General features: G+C 54.5%; 1 protein-coding gene across 1 annotated transcript in view; it reads right to left on the minus strand.

Moving 5' to 3' along the window:
- Nucleotides 1–17,289, minus strand: part of CACNA1C (calcium voltage-gated channel subunit alpha1 C) — a 473,070-nt gene that overhangs the window by 23,949 nt on the left and 431,832 nt on the right. The window contains exons 31-34 of the mRNA XM_059935013.1: nt 10,478–10,510; nt 7,904–8,032; nt 6,640–6,705; nt 5,893–5,984 (exon numbers count right to left, since the gene is read on the minus strand). Of these exons, the coding sequence (XP_059790996.1) occupies nt 5,893–5,984; nt 6,640–6,705; nt 7,904–8,032; nt 10,478–10,510 (320 nt within the window). The remainder of the gene's footprint in view (nt 1–5,892; nt 5,985–6,639; nt 6,706–7,903; nt 8,033–10,477; nt 10,511–17,289) is intronic.

A 17,289-nucleotide genomic window follows, 5' to 3' on the forward strand; every position in this document is an offset into this window, starting at 1 on the left:
CCGTGTCCCCTGCATTGGCAGGCAGACTCTCAACCACTGTGCCACCAGGGAAGCCCCCACTTCTCCAATTCTTACCCTTTGGTTTATTTTTCTCGTCTTATTGCGTTGGATAAAACTTGCAGTATCATGTTGAAAAAGTGACAGCTTATGAGCTCATTTATTATATTTATGGATCAGCTATTACCTGTTACGGACTGAATGTGTGAGTCCCCTCAGAATTTGTATGTTGCGGCCCCAAACCTCAATGTGACAGCATTGGTAGGCACTTAAGTTTAGATCAGGTCATGGGGCTGGGGCCTCGTGATGAGATTAGCATCTTTATAAGAACAGGAAGGGAGACTGGCGCTCTCCTCTCTCTCCACCAAGCGGGGACACGGCTATAAGGCCACCGTCTGCAGGCCAGGAAGAGGCTCCCACCAGGAACAGAATCATGAAACCTTGATCTTGGACTTCCAGCCTCCAGAAATGTGAGAAAGAAATGTCTGCTGTTTGAGCCACTCCATTTATGGTGTTACAGTAGGCTGCCCAGACTAGTACATTATCAGTACATGAAAGTGATTGTTTTCCTTTGTTAATTGTCACCTTCCTGATCCTTTTAATTGTTATAAAGGCTTTTGAGTTGCTTTGCTTGGGTTTTCTAGTTGGATTAGCCTGTTGTTTGTAAACAAAGATAGTTACGTCTACACATTTTTATATCTATATTTCTTACTTTCTTCCCTTTCTTATTGGTATCAGCCGTATGTTAGTCTTACAGAAAGAGGTTTCTTACCCATTTTTACTCCTGGAAAGTTTATGTAACATAGGAATGATTTATTCTTTGCTATTTTGGCAAATAGCAAACATAAATATATTGGATCTAGCCTTTTAGAGGACTAAAATTTTGACTACCTTTTCAATTTCTGTTGTGGTTAATTAAAAAAATATTCTTCTCAAGACAATTTTTGTGATTTCTCTTTTCCTATACAAAAGCATCTAGTTCATCTAGATACTCAAATATATTGGCATTCATTTGTTCATAATATTCTCATCATTCTAAAAATCACTCCACATCTATAATTATGTTGCTTTTCTTATTCCTGCTGTTGCGTCTTTTTAAAAAAATTGAATTTGATGAAAGTTTGTCTATTTATTGGTCTTTTCAAAGAATCAGTTTTAGGGTTTATTGATGAATGTTTTTGTTTTATATTTTATTAATTTCTGCTTTTATTTTAATAAATGCATTCCTTCACACTTTGGGGTTATTTTCCTATTCTTTTTCCATTTATTCATTTACTTACTGTAAATTTTAAAAAAAAGTTAATTTTGGCTCTGAATTGTCCTTTGGCTTACTGGTGCATCTCATAAATTTAAGATATAGCGTGGGACTTCCCTGGTGGTCCAGTGGTAAAAAATCTGCCTTGCAATGCAGGGCACATGGGTTCGATCCCTGGTCAGGGAACTAAGATCCCACATGCTGCAGGGCAACTAAGCCCATGCACCACGACTACTGAGCTCGCACGCCTCAACTAGAGCCCACGTGCCGCAAACTACAGAGCCCACATGCTCTGGAGCCCGTGTCACAACTACAGAGCCCACGCGCCCAGGAGCCTGCACGCTACAAATGGAGAAGAGAAACCTGCACGCCACAACTAGAGAGAAGCCCGTGTGCCACAACGAAAGATCCCGCATGCTGCAAATAAGACTCAAAGCAGCCAAAAATAAATAAATAAATAAATAAATAAAAATAATAAATAAATCTTAAAAAAAAAAAAATAAACCAAACAATCTCAGGCTTAGGCGAGGCAGTCTCATTAAAAAAAAAAAAAAAAAAGGAAGATATAGTGTGTTCACATTCTCATTTCTGAGTAGTTTGTAGCCTCAGCTGTGAGTTATTTAGAAGAGTGGCTCTAAACATTTAAGTGAACAGATTTTGGAGGGACTACTGGTTTTATGGTTAATTCCTAATTTTTTATGTATTGAAGTCAGAGAAGTTTTAGAATTTATTGAATTCTTCTTTGTGACTTAAATCTTGCCTAATTTTTATGAATGTTTCTGGGGCTTAAAAAGAACTTTGTTTTTTGCCATTTATTGAGTATAAACTTATTAGATGAAGTTTGTTAATTGTGTTATTTAGATGTTCTTTGCCCTTTCTTCTATTTTATTCTCTCTAATCTGTCATTTTCTTTTTCTTTTTCTTTTTTTGGTAGTTTCCTATAGTTTAGATTTTTTTTAAACTTTTCATTTTATATTGGGGTATAGTTGATTAACAATGTTGTGTTAGTTTCAGGTGTACAGCAGAGTGATTCAGTTATATGTACACAGGTATGATCTGTCATTTTCTACACACTGTATCAAAGTCTCCCACTTTGTGTGAGTGTGTGTGTGTGAATTTTCTCCTTATTGTTCTATCCGGGTCTGACTGACATATTTCCAAACTATATTGTTAGGCTTATGTGCTTTAATGATTGTTATATATTCTCAATGGATTATATCTTTTATCAATATCAAATATCCTTCTTTGTCCTGTTTAATGCCTTTCACCTGGAATTTTATTTCTTCTGATGTTGCTATTACTATACCTACTTAGGTAAGCATTGTCTGGTATTCTTTTTCTGTTTCTTTATTTTTGTCCTCTTTAGGTCATTTTATTTTACTCCGTCTATTATAAACAGGCTACGGCTAGATTTCTTAAAGCCAAGATTAGAGTATCTTTTAATAGAAGATTTTAATTTTTAGTGATTATTAATATCTTTGTTTTCTTTCCTGTCACTTTATGTTTTAATTTTCTTTCTTTCCTGCCTTCTTTCGTCTTTCCTTCCTTTTGCTGAATTGCTAAGGTTTTCTTTTTTTTTTCTTCTAGTGGTCTAGAATGTACTATCCCATTTCTGTTTTTCTAACGGTTGACTTTTAAATATTTAACATCTGTTTATACGCACATCCCCCTCCCCATGCATAGAGCTGAACAGTATCTATTTCTTCTCCCCAAACAGGAGAAGAATCTTCACACACTTTCATGTTTCTCATCATTCCTGCCTTGTTGAGATAATATGGGATTTTACTTCCAAATTGCATTCAAGGTTTTAGATATTTTCCCTCAACAATTATTTAGAATTAACATGAGCTTTATAATTTCTTTGCTGACAGCTCAGAACTATGAACTTCAGTGGTTCTTTACTCATAGCATTTCTCTGCCCACTCGACTTCTTAGATTAATCTTTCATTGTGTGGAAATACATCCTTGTGTAATCGTTTCAGAGAAGGTTTATGTGGTAAACTTCCTGGGTTCTTACTCTTCTGGAAACATCTTTATTTTGCTTTGTTAGTTGAATGCTGATTAAGCTGCATTATAGGAGTCTAGGTTCAGTAATATATTTCCCTCCTAATCCTAAATATATTACTCATTTGTCTTCTGTTATACAGTAGATGATGAGAATTCTAATGACAATTGATACTGTTGAAAGTAATTGACTTTTCCTCTTTGGAAACTTTTAGGATATTTTCTTTACTCTTGGTTTTCTGAAACTTCATCATGCGTCTAGCTACGGGGCTTTTGGATTAACCTGTTCTGCACTTACTAGGCCTTTCAATCTGAAGGCATGTATCTTCATTTGAAATTTTCTTTGCTCATTCCTGTATTTCCTTCTCTCCATTCCTTCAGTTCTTTTTTGTCTCAATTTGTATCATAAAGATGGGATTTTCTGGCTCTATCCTCCATGTGTTAACTTTTATGTCGATCTCTTTGTCCTTCTGGCTGTACACCGAGACAATTCCTGGATTGGTCTTTCAGATCATTAATTCCTTCTTAAGCTATGTCCATTTAAAAAATATTCCAACAACTGGGACTTCCCTGGTGGCAAATCCGCCTGCCAATGCAGGGGACACGGGTTCGAGCCCTGGTCCAGGAAGATCCCACATGCTGTGGAGCAACTAAGCCCGTGCGCCACAACTACTGAAGCCTGTGTGCCTAGACCCCGTGCACCACAATGAAGAGTAGCCTCCGCTCGCCGTAGCTAGAGGAAGCCCGTGCGCAGCAGTGAAGACCCAGTGCAGCCCAAAATAAATAAATAAACAAATAAATATTTTAACAATTGTATATTTTCTGAGTTCTCTCTTTAATTAAATTTAATTAATTCTCTCGTTAATTTGTTCTCATTAATAATGACTTCTCCTCCTCCTCCCACTCCTTTCTAATTTGACAGATGTGCCAGGTTCTATAATCTCTCTAAAGACACAAATTGTGCTTATTTTCAAATATTTTTCCTCTCCCTATTCTCTTCCTCCCGATGTGTTCATTCATCTGTTAGGTGAGTGTGGTGACTTCTTTTTTGACATTGGCTTGCCCCCAGTACTTTGGGGTGACTGTTACTGCTCTTTGTGATCGAGAGCCCAGTACACAACTCTGTGGACCAAGTTCTCGTTGCAGGAGCATCTCTGGGGACCATGGAAGACAAGACGAGACGTGCTGCCAGGTGGGGTGGACAGGTAGCTTCTCTGAAAGGGTGGGTTCCCTTGGGGGCCCTGCTCTACTTCTTAGACCCCAAAGCCCAGGCTGTGGCGGCAGGGCTCTGCTTTCAGCTTGTGGGCATCAGCAAACGCTCTCCAAATGCGGCTCCCCAAGGAGGCAGTGTGGTTGTGGCCCCAGCTGTCCTGGTGCCTGGCCCCTGTGGACCCTGAGCTTGGGGAGGCCCTGGCTGCTCTCGCTCCTTCACAGGCTCACCGGCTTTGGGATGTGTTTTCCTCCGAACCTGGTCCTTTGTCCATTGAATCGCATCTGCTTGCCTCCGTTGAAGACTTCCTCAGCACTGCTGGCTCAAAATGGCACTCTTTCTTGGCTTTTATCCTTCCTTGTTCTTTTACAAACTATCTCCTGTCGCCAAGGACTTTAGGAAAGGAGAGGGGAGACCCATGTGCCCCGGCTCACATGTGTCCAAATCCCATATATAAATGCGGCTCAGGCGTAAATGTTGCTGTGAGGCTGTGGTTTATGACGGCCCCGTGTTCTCACGGCTACCATCTGAGGGAGGGTGATGTCGGACAGATATTTAAGGGGACTGCCATTCTGACTGAACACATTTTGAGCAGTAATGATTTGCAGGCTTGGATGTGGGGAAAGGATTCCACAGCGCATGGTGAAGGTGGGGTTATTTGATGGGGAGGATCCCTGGATCTTCGGAAGGAACCCCAGGGGGATGGTAAGGGCTCAGCGCCTCTCCCAGCACCTTAGCATGGAGAGTACAGGTGCTGGAATGGACTCTAGGCATCATCTGGCCCAGGGACTGAGTAAACAGTTCTCATCACCACCAGCCCTGGACCAGGTGAGGGGTCCCAGAGCCCAGGCTGTGATGAGCAGGATGGTGAGAAGAGCCAGAGGAGGGGTAGCCCAGGGGGTCACTGGGATCCAGAGGAGGAAGGACGTGGGGCTGCCGCACGGAATCCTTCCCTCGGGGTCGGGCGGGACACACCCCTCCCCCAGCTGTACCTGTGGCCGCGGCCTCCCCAGAGGGTGAGGGCTGGCGCCGGCTCAGCCAAGGGGGAAACTAAGTGCCGTGGACGGAACCACTGACACAGACAGTGGCACCAACTCCGGCAGCTGGGCTTGTCTTAGGAGGAAACTGAGGCTCGGAGTCATCTGCCGTCTTGCTCAAGGTCACTCAAGGTCACATAGCGAGCGTGCTGCAGGCCTGGCTCAGCTTCGAACCAGGGTGCTCTTGGACTTTGATTCTGATCCCCTACTGGCTTCCAGAGTCAGCGGCAGGGGCCGTGTCCAGTCATTATAAACGACAGTGAAAGGAAGGCTTCCCGGTCAGGGGGCTTCCCAGCCCCCCAGCCCCAGTTCTCGTCGTGCAGCCAGGCCAGGGCCGCACCGAGCAGGTGTCCCCGTGTGCACCTGTCCGCACCTGTCTGCACACTCACCTGAAGAGGAGCAGCACGGCCTGGGGGAAGGTCTGGAAGTTGTTGTTCCTGTTGATCTCTGTCGTGTCATTCAGGGCGATTTTCCCGAACACCTGGCAGGGGGAGAGGATGGGGTCCGTGAGCTGTGGACAGAGGGGTCCTGGTTCCCACCCATCGTTCAATGGTCTCTTCAGGGGTCACAGCTGACCCTGGACGGGCTGGCCCATAAGCTGAACAGAGTCCCCTCTGCGACCTGGAAGGCCTCACGGGGGCAGGTACCTGCTGCCCTGTCCAGCCCCTGATCCCAGCCCCCCACTCCGGACAAGCATCCAAGAAAAGTGCCCTCGGCCCTCGGGAGGGGCCCTGGGCCCCGCGGGAGGGGGGCTGAGAGCGGGCGGAGGCTGAGACCTCGACCCTGCGTCTGTGCAGGGACAAGGCTCACTGGCCTTCCTCTTTCTTTTTTCTTTTTCTTGGCTGCAGGTTCTTGAGACTATTTTTCTTTCCTCTTGAAAAAATACTTTACTGAGGAATAATTAACAAATAGGCCCTTCACATAACTTGGGGGAGTTTTTCCCTATAGAGAGTGGAACCTGAGCCAGGGGCAACGGGGAGAGAGGGTCTCAGAGCTGTGCACCCCCAGGACACCACGGGGGTGGGGGGAAAGTTCCAATTCCGGTGGTGACCTTTCCAGCCTCAGAAGGAGGGGCGGGTGTCAGGGGATGTGGGCTGGGGGCCGGGCCCGAGGAGACAGCGGGGAGCCTGTCCTACCTGCATCCCGATCACGGCGTAGATGAAGAACAGCATCACGATCAGGAGAGCAACGTAGGGCAGGGCCTGGCAGGGGCACACAGATGCCGTGAAGTCGGCGGGGGACCGCTGGCTGGACCCCTCCCCGGGCGGCGTCTCTTCAGTCGCCAGCTGCTGCCTGGCTTGGGGGGCACTTCCAGGAGCCCCGCAGACGTTCTGGGCGCTAAATGGGAGCAGCCTGAGCCTGGTGCCGACCCCTCCCCTCACCTGGGTGTCAAGCACCTGAGACCTGGGGAGGTCTGCCCAGAAAGGTGGGCTCTGAGCTCGGGACCTCGCATGATGCTCCGTTGGTACAATTTAGAAAGAGCAAAACACCCTCCCGCCACCCACCTGTCCTCGTGCAGCCGGAGGGCCGTGGGGGACACCCAGCAGCCCCTCCCCCCCTCACAGCTGTAAGCTGTTCCGCCAGGTGTAGGAAAGGCAGGACGAAGGGGCACTAGACAAAAGCGAGACCCTGGGCTCAAGCCCACTTCCGCCACTGTGGCTGTGGGAGCTGGGCTGGGCTTAACCTCTCTGGGCCTCAGTGTCCTCATCTGAAAAATGGGAAGAAAAGTAATGACCTCAGGGGGTTTTGGGGCCTGGCTGATTTAAGGCTCACGAGATGCTTGGGCAGTGCCTGGCCCGCGGCCGGTCTCTGCGCTTTACTCACGCGGCGTGCTCCCCACCTCCTCCCGGGGAGGAGGCCGCGCGGCTCATGGGGTGGATGGAGCCCGCACACCACTAGGGGGCACCGCGGGACTACGGGCCGTCCGGCCTGGTGGGCGCTCGGGCTCCACCTTCAGTGGCGCCCAGGAAACGTCGGGGGTGGGTGAGCACGCGGGGCCGGTACAGTCACCCACGGCTGAGGCCGGGGCCACCGTCATTCTGCTTTCACAGAAGGAAACGAGTGCTGGGGGCAGAGAACTGGCCCCGCAGTTGGCAGCCCTGGGTCCACACGGGGCACACCAGGGTCCCGGGGAGTCCGGCTAAGTCCCTAAGCAGGTGCGGACAGCAGACCCTGCTGAACCACTGCCGGGACGAGGGTGCCAACACCCGAACTGGGAGCGGCCGCAGGGGTCATCGGGCCACCTCTGCCCACGGCTTTCAAACCTCTTCCACCCCAGAACCCCTCTGTGCCGTCAATTCTCGGGGCAAATCCACAGGAGAGAAGAAAGCAGAGCGCTTGCAGCCGCCCCTCCGCTGGGAGCATCGCCCCAGGTGGGGCCTGGGGGGGGCCGGGGGGTACCTGGAAGGACTTGATGAACGTCCACAGCAGCGTCCGGATGCCCTCCCCACGGCTCAGCAGCTTGACCAGGCGCATGACCCGGAAGAGGCGGAAGAAGGTGATGGAGATGCGGGAGTTCTCTTCCGCGTTCTGGGGCCGTTAACACAGCAGTTAACACGCAGGCGGGCGGCGGGGGCCGGCTGCGCTCGACTCTCCCGGCGCCCACGGGTCGGCCCAGCCCCAGGCCTCTGCGGCGCCCGGCCGTGCCCAGGCCCCGAGCCTCTGCCCCAGCATCCCTGGTCTTAAGCCCCCGGGGTGGGGGCGGGGGCGGGGGTGGGGGCAGCAGGCGATTCCCTAGAAATTCCATCGGCTCTGAAATCTAGGCCGAGAGCCGCCCCGGTGCTCCTGCCGCCCCCCTGCTTGGCTCAGCCGAGGGTCCGGCGTCCCGAGCGGGCCCGGCGCTCTGGAGGGCCTGGGGGGCGGGGGCTGCCCAGCCTCAGCACTCTGTGTGCCACCTCCCCCCACGGCTGCGGGTGGGCCTGGGCCGTGGGCGCGGCGACAGAGCCCGGGCCGCGGCCCCTGCTGCCCTCCGCCCCCCTCTGCCCTGGGCGCGCCGGCTGCGCAGGCCTGGGAGGGGTGGGGGCCCGGGCAGTGGAGCGTGAGCCCTGGGCGGGTCTCCCTGCGGTGGGAGGACCGAGGGGTCCTGCTCAGGGCGGGGGGCTCCCCAGGGGCGTCCTGGAGCAGCCCGGGGCTGCTGGGCCTGGGGCAGCCGGGGCTCAGGGGCCGGACACGCAGCCCTGCCACCCTCTCCTCCAGACCCGAGGACAATGAGCACACGCTGACGCCCGGCCCTCCTCCTGCCCACACCGGCCAGCGGGCTGGGGTGGTGGCCCCGGGAGCCGGCCGGTTCCCCAGAGCGAGTGCAGCCCCCGCCGCGTGGGCACCAGGAGAGAACGGACCTCTGGGCTTCCTGTTACTGCTCCCGCTGCAGGCCCCCCGCTCGCAGGCATCTCTGGGTGGTTGCTGGGCCCCACGTGGGCCCCGATTCTCAACGCCCACTCCTCTGGCTTCATTTCTGACCGTCTCCAGGTCAGATCCGGCCTGGCCACGCCCACGAAAATCCCACCAGCGCTGGAGCCCTCGCGGCTCCTGGTTCTAGCCCTGTGGCCAGGGCTCCAGGGGCCTCTCCCCTCACCCCGGTCAGAACAGGAGCCCCACGAGGGGGGCAGGTTTTACACGCGCCAGCACACCCTGCTCCTCCCGGGGCGGGGGGCATCTATCCTTCTCCTTCTGAACCAGAGCTGCTCCCCTGGGGCGGGCTGGTGGCTGGGGGGCCACAGGGGCTGGGAGGGCCCTGGCAGCAGGCCGTCTGGACCCCGGGTCCTACCTGTCTGCATTCTGAAGTCTCTGATGCCCTTCATCTCTGCATTTCTATCACCCGTGTACCTACTTGAAATTCTACTTTCTCTCCTTAAAAGGAGGTGGTGTTCCCCCAGAGGAAGCGGTAGAGGAGGCTCAGGGCTTTGGAACTCAGCCAACAGCCCCACTGTGCTTGGGAAGGGAGAAAGAAGAAGAGAGCGCCAGCTTACACGGAACCTCAGCTGGGCATCAAAAGTCTGGAAGGTTGGCGCCGCGGAGGCATCTGCATCTGACTCGTTAAAAAGCAAAACTCAAGCCTCCAGTCTGAGCTCGTCCTGGGCTCAGAGCCCTCCCGACGCTGCAGGTGCCTTTGCTCTACTGACCGGTGACATACGGGCAGCACGTCCAGGCTCAGCCCTTCCGGCTATGGTCGTGGGCTTCGTCAGGAAACATCCCCACCGATCTTGCCTCTGTCTGCTGACTTCTGGGGCTCGGGGAATCAACCCACTCACCGGCCCTGCTAAAAACTCACGCTTGGCCCACGTTTGAAGCCTGTGACGGCAGCCTCTTGGAGACAGCTGTTCCAAGGAGACTTCAAGGTCACACCGGTCGGCCTCTCTCTCACTTTAGCCAAAGATTCCTAGAGCAGAAGCGGCTCCCACCAGACGGTCTGCTGCAGTGAAGCGGGCGTGGCCTAGTTTTAATGCCCCTCACAGGTAACACTGTCAGGGTGATAGGAAATCTAACCACTCTCTGGGTAATGAACCCAGCTTAACCTCTTACTGGGGCCTTGACTCAGAGCTGGAGGGCGGCCTGGTGACTAGGAGGACCTCCCCGTCTCTGGCTATGTCACCTCTCCTTCCTCTCTCCCAGAGGCCTCGCCATGGCGCTCGTGGGTGCCCCGTGCAAACCCCACGTCAGATTCGGGGTGGGGACGTCGGCCAGCAGAGTCCTCAGGACGTTTAACAGGAAATGGCCCTCGGGTCCGATTCTCTCCCAGTGGCTCATTAGACAGTCAAGGTCACGGTGAGCTGCCACCCACAGGAAAGCTCAAGGACGGAAATGTCGCACCAACAGCACTCGATAGCTCACAGACCAGGCAGGCAAGGCGCATGGCAGACACAGGCAACATGCATCGGGGGCTGGGTTCCAAGATGCTGGGGGTCGGGTGGGGGAAGTGGGTATGTTAGAGGGGGTCACAGAAGCTGAGAGCGTGGTCTGGAGGCTCGGTCTTACCATAAAGGGAGAGCATTGGGTATGTTCAGCTGGCTTTAAAGAAAGGCAGACAGAGATAAGCTGTAATGAGTCTCCGACGAAGACGCCCGGCATTCTAGGTCTCGGTAACACAGGAGCAACGCAGTGGCAGGAGAGGGCAAGAGGGCCAAGTGGAGGGTACACGGCAAAGGCCTGGCAGGGTCCGGGCACCGCCAGAGTGGACTCCCACCCAGCGAGGACTCTGGGTGTTCTCCTGCCCAGAACCATCTCTGGCTACACATTAACTACTAATTCACACCTGTTATCACGGAGGTGTTCTGGATTTTGAGGATGGAGGTTTTGTTTGTTTTTAATCAGCCATGTGTCCTAAGGTAGCCTCCAGGGGCTGGCACTGCGCACGCTTACCCAGCACTGCCAGCTGAAGGCGAGAGACCTTGCCTGTGCCCAAGGCTGCTCTTTGCCCACGTGTATTTGAGCAATGGAGCCCAGGGGCAGTGGCCCCCCCCCCCCAGGTCCAGGGGAAGACTGAGGTTCAGTTACCCCCTCTGCGGTGGGGCTAGCCCTCAAGCTGAGGCTCAGGAGGGAGAAGGGCCTGCTAGGCTCCTGATCCCCGGGTGTGGACCTTGGACACCGGCCTGAGATACCGAGTGCGGATCTGTTTATTAAATTTGAAAGCCCTGCACACAACTTAGGACATCATTGTTAACCTCCCGAGAAGCTGTTCTCAGGGGTCTGACTGTGGGCTCATTAGGGGCCTGGCCTCAGGGGGGCATCCCACAGCAGCCCCGAGCTGCATCCGGGAAGGTGCCCTGCCCTTCAGCCCCGCACACAGAGCACAGCCTGGACTGGTCCCCGCCGCCTGAGCTGCCAACTCCTTCTAGAAGGTCACGACTTCACTCTTACCCTCCACTTTCAGAGAGTTGCTCCTGTGTTTCTGTTTTCAAGGTACAAACAAGGAGAACATGTAATGGGGTTTCTGAAGGACGGAAATGTGCACAACCAGACATTTGCTTGCAGACTGAAAAATACTTCTTTGGTAACAGATTTCTCAGCAAATTCCTTTTTTTCCCGTTGCAAGTTGGGAGGTGTCCTTTTCGGGGACTGGGGGAGACACGGGGTGAGGGGAGGGAGGAGAAGGGACAGGACGCCTCTCTGGTCGTTTACGGAACACGGTCTAGATCTGCCTGTGCTTCACGAGGGGCTGCAGCTGCCAGGTCCACCCACGTGGCTGGACGGGGTGGGGTGTCTAGGATTCGGCCAGCAGGCTGAGAGAGAACACGGAGACAGACACGCACACGCACGCACACGCACACGCACGCGTGGAGGAAGCTCCAGGCTGGTCAGGGGCTTGCGCCCCAGTGTTAACCTGTCAGGAGCCCCATGTTTCCCGGGCTTCAGTGGCGGAGGGGTGTGAGGGCCGCACGGAGGTGAGGCCACAGGCACTTAGTGCTGGGCTGTAGGCCGAGCGCCCAGCAGGCTCTAGCCTTGCTCCCTTCTTGGATGCACCCTGAAAACCACCAAAGCTGCCCATTACTTCCAAGAGCCCTGGGCAGATGATTGAAGGTCTTCTGGGTCAACCCCATCCTGAATGGGACCAGAATGGGGGTGCTTTAGGGGACCTGCCTGGGTCACCTGGCCCGACCGAATTAACCCCCAACCGTGAAAAAATTACTACTACTTATTTTACTGCTTAAACATTCAGAATCCTTCATTTGGGCTTTTTAAATGTCTTAACTGTCGTTTTCTTGTTTTTAGCCTTTTATGCTTCCATTTCAGACCTCATCTATATAAGTCATATTTTATTCCAAGATTTACCTTTAGGTCTGTTCTAATCACCTTGAGCATATCGTATTATTTTAACACTATGTATTAACTCAGTAAAGCTTTTTTTTTTTTTGGCCGCGCTGCGCAGCTTGTGGGATCTTAGTTCCCCGACCAGGGATCGAACCTGGGCCCTCGGCAGTGAAAGTGCTGAGTCCTAACCACTGGACCGCCAGGGAAGTCCCCAGTAACCTCATGATCCATCCCTATGACAGGAGACAAGAAGGGCCGTGTAGAGAGGAAGGACGGGCCTCTGGGAACCCAGCGTCCAAAGAGCCTCACTTGGGGAGAATGTGGAGACTCACGGGTTCGTTTTTTCTTGAGCCTTGAGCCTTGCACTTCAGAGGCTGCTTCTGACTTGCCGGGGCAGGGTCACCTGTCACCCGTCGCGTGCGCCTGTCCTCATGTCAGGAGCTGTGCTTACAAGGTCCACGGGCTGGAAAGTAACTACGCGTCGTAACAAAGCCAGAAGGCAACCCAGAGAGATCCCTACAGGAGAGTGCAGGAAGGGGCCCGTCGCACAGCCCTGCCCACAGAGAACCGCTGGCAGACGCACTGCTGCCCAAGGTCACCCCCAGATGCCCGGGCGGCCAGGAGACGGGCGAGCGTGTCTGCCGACCGCTGTGATTCCCCAGAATGTCCTGAGGGACCACTGAGCATCACTTCTACCTTCTGAGCAAGTGCAGGATTAATGGGGAGCCCGGAGTGCTTGAGCCGCCCCCCTCGGATGCTTTCCCAGACTCGCTCCCGGTGACCCTGAGTTACCTTTTCGGTGCGGGGGAGTGGGGGTCACCTGCCCTGCACCCTGCCTGCCGCCAGCTCGTGTCCACAAGCGGGGAGCGTGCAGCCCGTTCCTCAGCCGCCCATTCTGATCTTTGTTTTCTAATGAACTGGTCATTTTCAAGGGGTTAGGGTATCAGGGCAATTCACTTAATTTGCTCTTGCAATTGGTAGGAATGAAATGAGATTATTCCTCCCCATGTGGGGCAGAGGTGGGACACTGTCAGAGAGGCCCTGGGCCAGCAGCGGGGACAGACCCTGCCCTCACCTGGGCACATGTATGTGGGTCACCTTGTATGGTTCAACTGGCAAAGACCTGGGGTGGCTCTGGAAAACTGCCTTTCCGACCCAAGTTCAGGACCAGATGAGAAGCAGCACCTCAGTGGATGAAGGCTTTGCTTCCGGAATGTCCTACTTGTTCTTCCTCACTGGGGTGCTCTCTCTAGACCACCCGTGGGAGCCGAGGGGACTGAGGGGCACCAGAGGCTGCAAAGAGGGTTCTCCGGGACGGACGGACGCCAGAATCGGTGGGGCGTTTCCCAGTTTACATCCCATTGTCTCTCTGGAGAACGGAGAGGTTGTTGGAAATTGCTCTTGACCACATGAAAAAGGGACTGCTTCCTCTCTCTTCTTCTCCTCTTTCTCGGCCCCCCTTCTTTGCATAGCTGGGAGGCGAGGGTTAGCGGGGAGGTAGGGCCAGGTGGTGGATTTCGATATCCTGATTATCTTCCAGGACGTTCTCTGTGATCGGCGGTTCGAGGGCACTTTGGAGCAGCTGTGCGCCGTGGCTGCGTCTCCTGGCCAGGCTGGCTTGGAAAGGTGCAGATGACCTGCCTCCCTACAGGGAAGGCTGAGGCCAAACAGGCCCTCGGACAAGGGCCCGATCCCAGAGGCCGCCGCTGAGACAACGGTTACGCATCTGGTCACTGAAATTCCACATCCCTCTGAACCGAGTCGAAAGCAACAGCACGGGAGTGTGTGAACCTTTTACTGGCTACCCTCCTACAGAAGCCTTGCTTTAAAAAACAAAAAACAAAAAACTCGCGTCCAGAACTCAGGGAGTGGATCTGATATCAATTCCATCCCAAACCACCTGAAGATCTGGGTCCAGCTGGCATCCCCCCTCCGCCTGCCATCCCCCCTCCGCCTGCCATCCCCCCCACCGGCTCTGCTTCTCTACTTCAACTGTCTCTAATCTCATCTCGATTTGATCTGCAAGACAAGACGGTAGTTCAACTGTGAGCATGTCACGGTGTCGTAGCGGGGGGTCTGGGGGGTTGGGGCTTTGTTGGAGAGACCCCAGTTAGCCTAGGGTGGGAGGATATATAGGAGGCTGGTACACACAGAGAGCTGGGGATACGGGAGTCAAGGGCTTCTAGAGACATCTGACGCCGCTTTCGTGGCCAGGAGCCAGCCGGCATAGGTTCAGGGGTGGGGGTCCTCAGTACCCTTCTAGCCCCTCCTCCAACCGGGAGAAACGCACATCCTGGGAACTGAGGTGTGGCCCTGTGGACGTGGAGGGGTTGGGAGGTGCTGACGGTCAGAGCCGCCAGGGGTGGCTGCAGGGACGGAATTTTAAGGCCAAAGTAGTATCTGTTGTAAACTGCTAGCTCTCTAAGGTTGAATGAAGTGCTTTCTTGGGAGGGAGACGCAAGGTCTAAGTAAGCACGTGTCAACTGGGAGACACACAGCGGAGGGTCGGTGCCACAGATTTGGGGGCAAATGAAGGAAATACCGATGGTCAAAAGCAATTCTTAAGCCCAATGTCCATTTCGGTCTGGCACGAATGGAGGAATGGAATTGGGTTTGAGGAAGAGACGAGCTGGGAAGAGGAAGATGGGGGTTATGAGGGAGGCGGAGACAAGGACAGAAAAGGGCAGGGAGCAAGTGAAGGTCACCCCGAAGATGGGAGGGCGGAGGGTGGAAAGGCAGCCCCATCCCCCGTGGGCTTGCATCTGTCTCTGCAAAGGAAAATTCCACCCAGAAGGGGAAGGAGATTCTAGCCAGAAAGGAGAAGCTTTGTGGTCACAGGCACTCAGTTGAAATGCCCTTCTGACCATCCCTTGAGGGGTCTTTGGCCCCAAGGGGGCTGGAGGAGAGGTGCAGAGCAGGGGCTGTGTGTGCTGAACTGTGGTGACCGGCCTGTGCTGTTCGTCGTGCTGGGGAGTGGCTGAAGCCTCAGGAGCTGCTCGTTATTCACCTGCAGCCCGACGGCTCCTCAGGTGCTGTTACCTGCCAGAACTCACGCTACACGGGACTGATTACAAAATCGCCAGGGTTGTGTTCTCTTCCTTGGGAGGGACAGTCACTCAAGCAGATAACCAACAAAAGGGACTCATGAAAAATAAATGAATAAAATCAGCTTGTCAGGAGCGCTCACAAAAATCCCATATGTGGGGGCAGAGGGGAGAGACAGAGAGACAGAGACAGGGACACAGAGACAGAGACACACACACATGGATGGACACAGTGAGCCTGAAGGATGGAGAAGAAAAAGAGAGACAGACTCAAGGAAACAAACCAGCAAGAGCAGCCAGCTCTCAGGAAGCGGCATTAGACAGAGTGAGTGCTTTTGGGGGCACCTGCCAGCGTTCTGGGGCCTGGGGAAATTAGCTCCCTCACTTCCTCCACGAGCTCAGGGACTATTCAAGGTCCCTCTGCTTTAGACGCTCTCTGGCAAACACCCCGGCAGCTGGCTCAGCTGGGGACAAGTGACACCCGCTGCCTGGATGGATGGCCGTCCGGCAGAACCAGGGCTGTGTCCTGACAGCATCCTTCAGTCCAGTCCTCCGATTTAGGGGAAAGGAGAGGGTTGTATGAGGACAGAAAAGATGAGAATGAGGGAAGAAAGGAAAGAAAATTAGAGGACGGAAGGTGGAGGGGTCTCGGTCAGAAGGCGGAGGGCAAGAGGGGCCCCGTCGGGTCCTGCCTGTCGGGACACCGGACAGCCTAACTCAGCCGGGGGAGAACCATTAGAAGCAGGTTCCAGGGGCCTTTCGGGTCAGGCCTGCAGGACCCTCCTCCGGGCCGCTGCTCTGGGACACCCTGCGCCCGGCAGGCTGCTCTCCAGCGCACGGGCCTTATTCTGCAGGCAGAGCCCGGGCTCTGGAGACGGCTCCCCGCGTCCTGCTGGACGGCGGCTGGTCGGGGGCCCGGCTCACTGCCGGGCGAGCAGGGCTCTGCTCAACCTCTCAGGGCCAACTTCCTTTCCAAGCGGAGGAGAAACTACCCTTCAGGACAACTGGGGGCCGGGCCCCCTCCTCGCTCACATCCACGCTCCAGATACCATCTCTAGGTCGAGCCTTACCTTCGTCCCTTTAAAGGCAGTGTTTCTTTTGGGGCGGGCAGTGCCGAGTCAGTACTGCCCTCGTGTGAACAAGGCACCTTGGTGGCTTCGTTTGTTGGGGGCGTGGGGGTGGAGGTGGTGCTGAGAAGGGGAGGGACCGGAAGGGGCTCCCGGAGCAGGGGGGGAGGGGCCAGCAGAGGGAAACAGGTGGGCGGGATGGGGGCACAGGAAGGCGGCAAGGGCCACAGCGGCTCCACCTGGCTTGGCCTGACACCACCAGTGTTGACTTCATAGACCTCAGAAGCAGCCCAGGCCACACGGACCACCGTCATCTAGACACTGATGCCCGTTCCGGCCCCTCTCTGCCGTGCTGGAGGCGGGGAGCCAGGCGTGGGCCCACGCGGGCTCGGGGTGGCGGGAGGCTCTGACTCAGCCCTGAGTCAGATGCTCTGACTCAGCATGCTGTCTCCCTTCCAGTCACTCCAGGCCCCGAGGCCGGCGTGGGAGCCAAACCTGCTGCGTTATTTTTACGGGGAGCCAGTGAGGGCGGTCGTTAGAAGTCATGCCCATGGGTCTGTGGTCAAAGGACCACGGGCCCCAGGAGCCAGGTGAGCAGCGCGTGGCGCAGCACCCGAGGCCCCGACGATGGCGTCCCAGATGCTCTAGGCTGAACCACGCCCCAGTCGTGTCACCTTGTCCCCACCCCTTCTCCCCTCCGCCCGCTCCCTCCGCCTGTGCAGAGGGCAGGGAAGGGGCTGCTCCACACCGCCTGCGCTCTTGTCCTCCGAGCCCCACTGACCCAGGGCCCAGGCGCCCAAGCATCGCCTGGTGTCCTCAGGCCCGGAGACGTTCGGCTGAGCCGCCCTGCCTGGGGTCCCGAGGCTGGGAGCGCCCTGAGCGGGGCCTGTGAGTGCAGGGCCCCTGCCAGCCTGCCCGCGGTTTGGCC

Source organism: Balaenoptera ricei, chromosome 10 (genome assembly GCF_028023285.1).
Source record: "Balaenoptera ricei isolate mBalRic1 chromosome 10, mBalRic1.hap2, whole genome shotgun sequence".
In the NCBI taxonomy this organism is placed as follows: domain Eukaryota; kingdom Metazoa; phylum Chordata; class Mammalia; order Artiodactyla; family Balaenopteridae; genus Balaenoptera; species Balaenoptera ricei.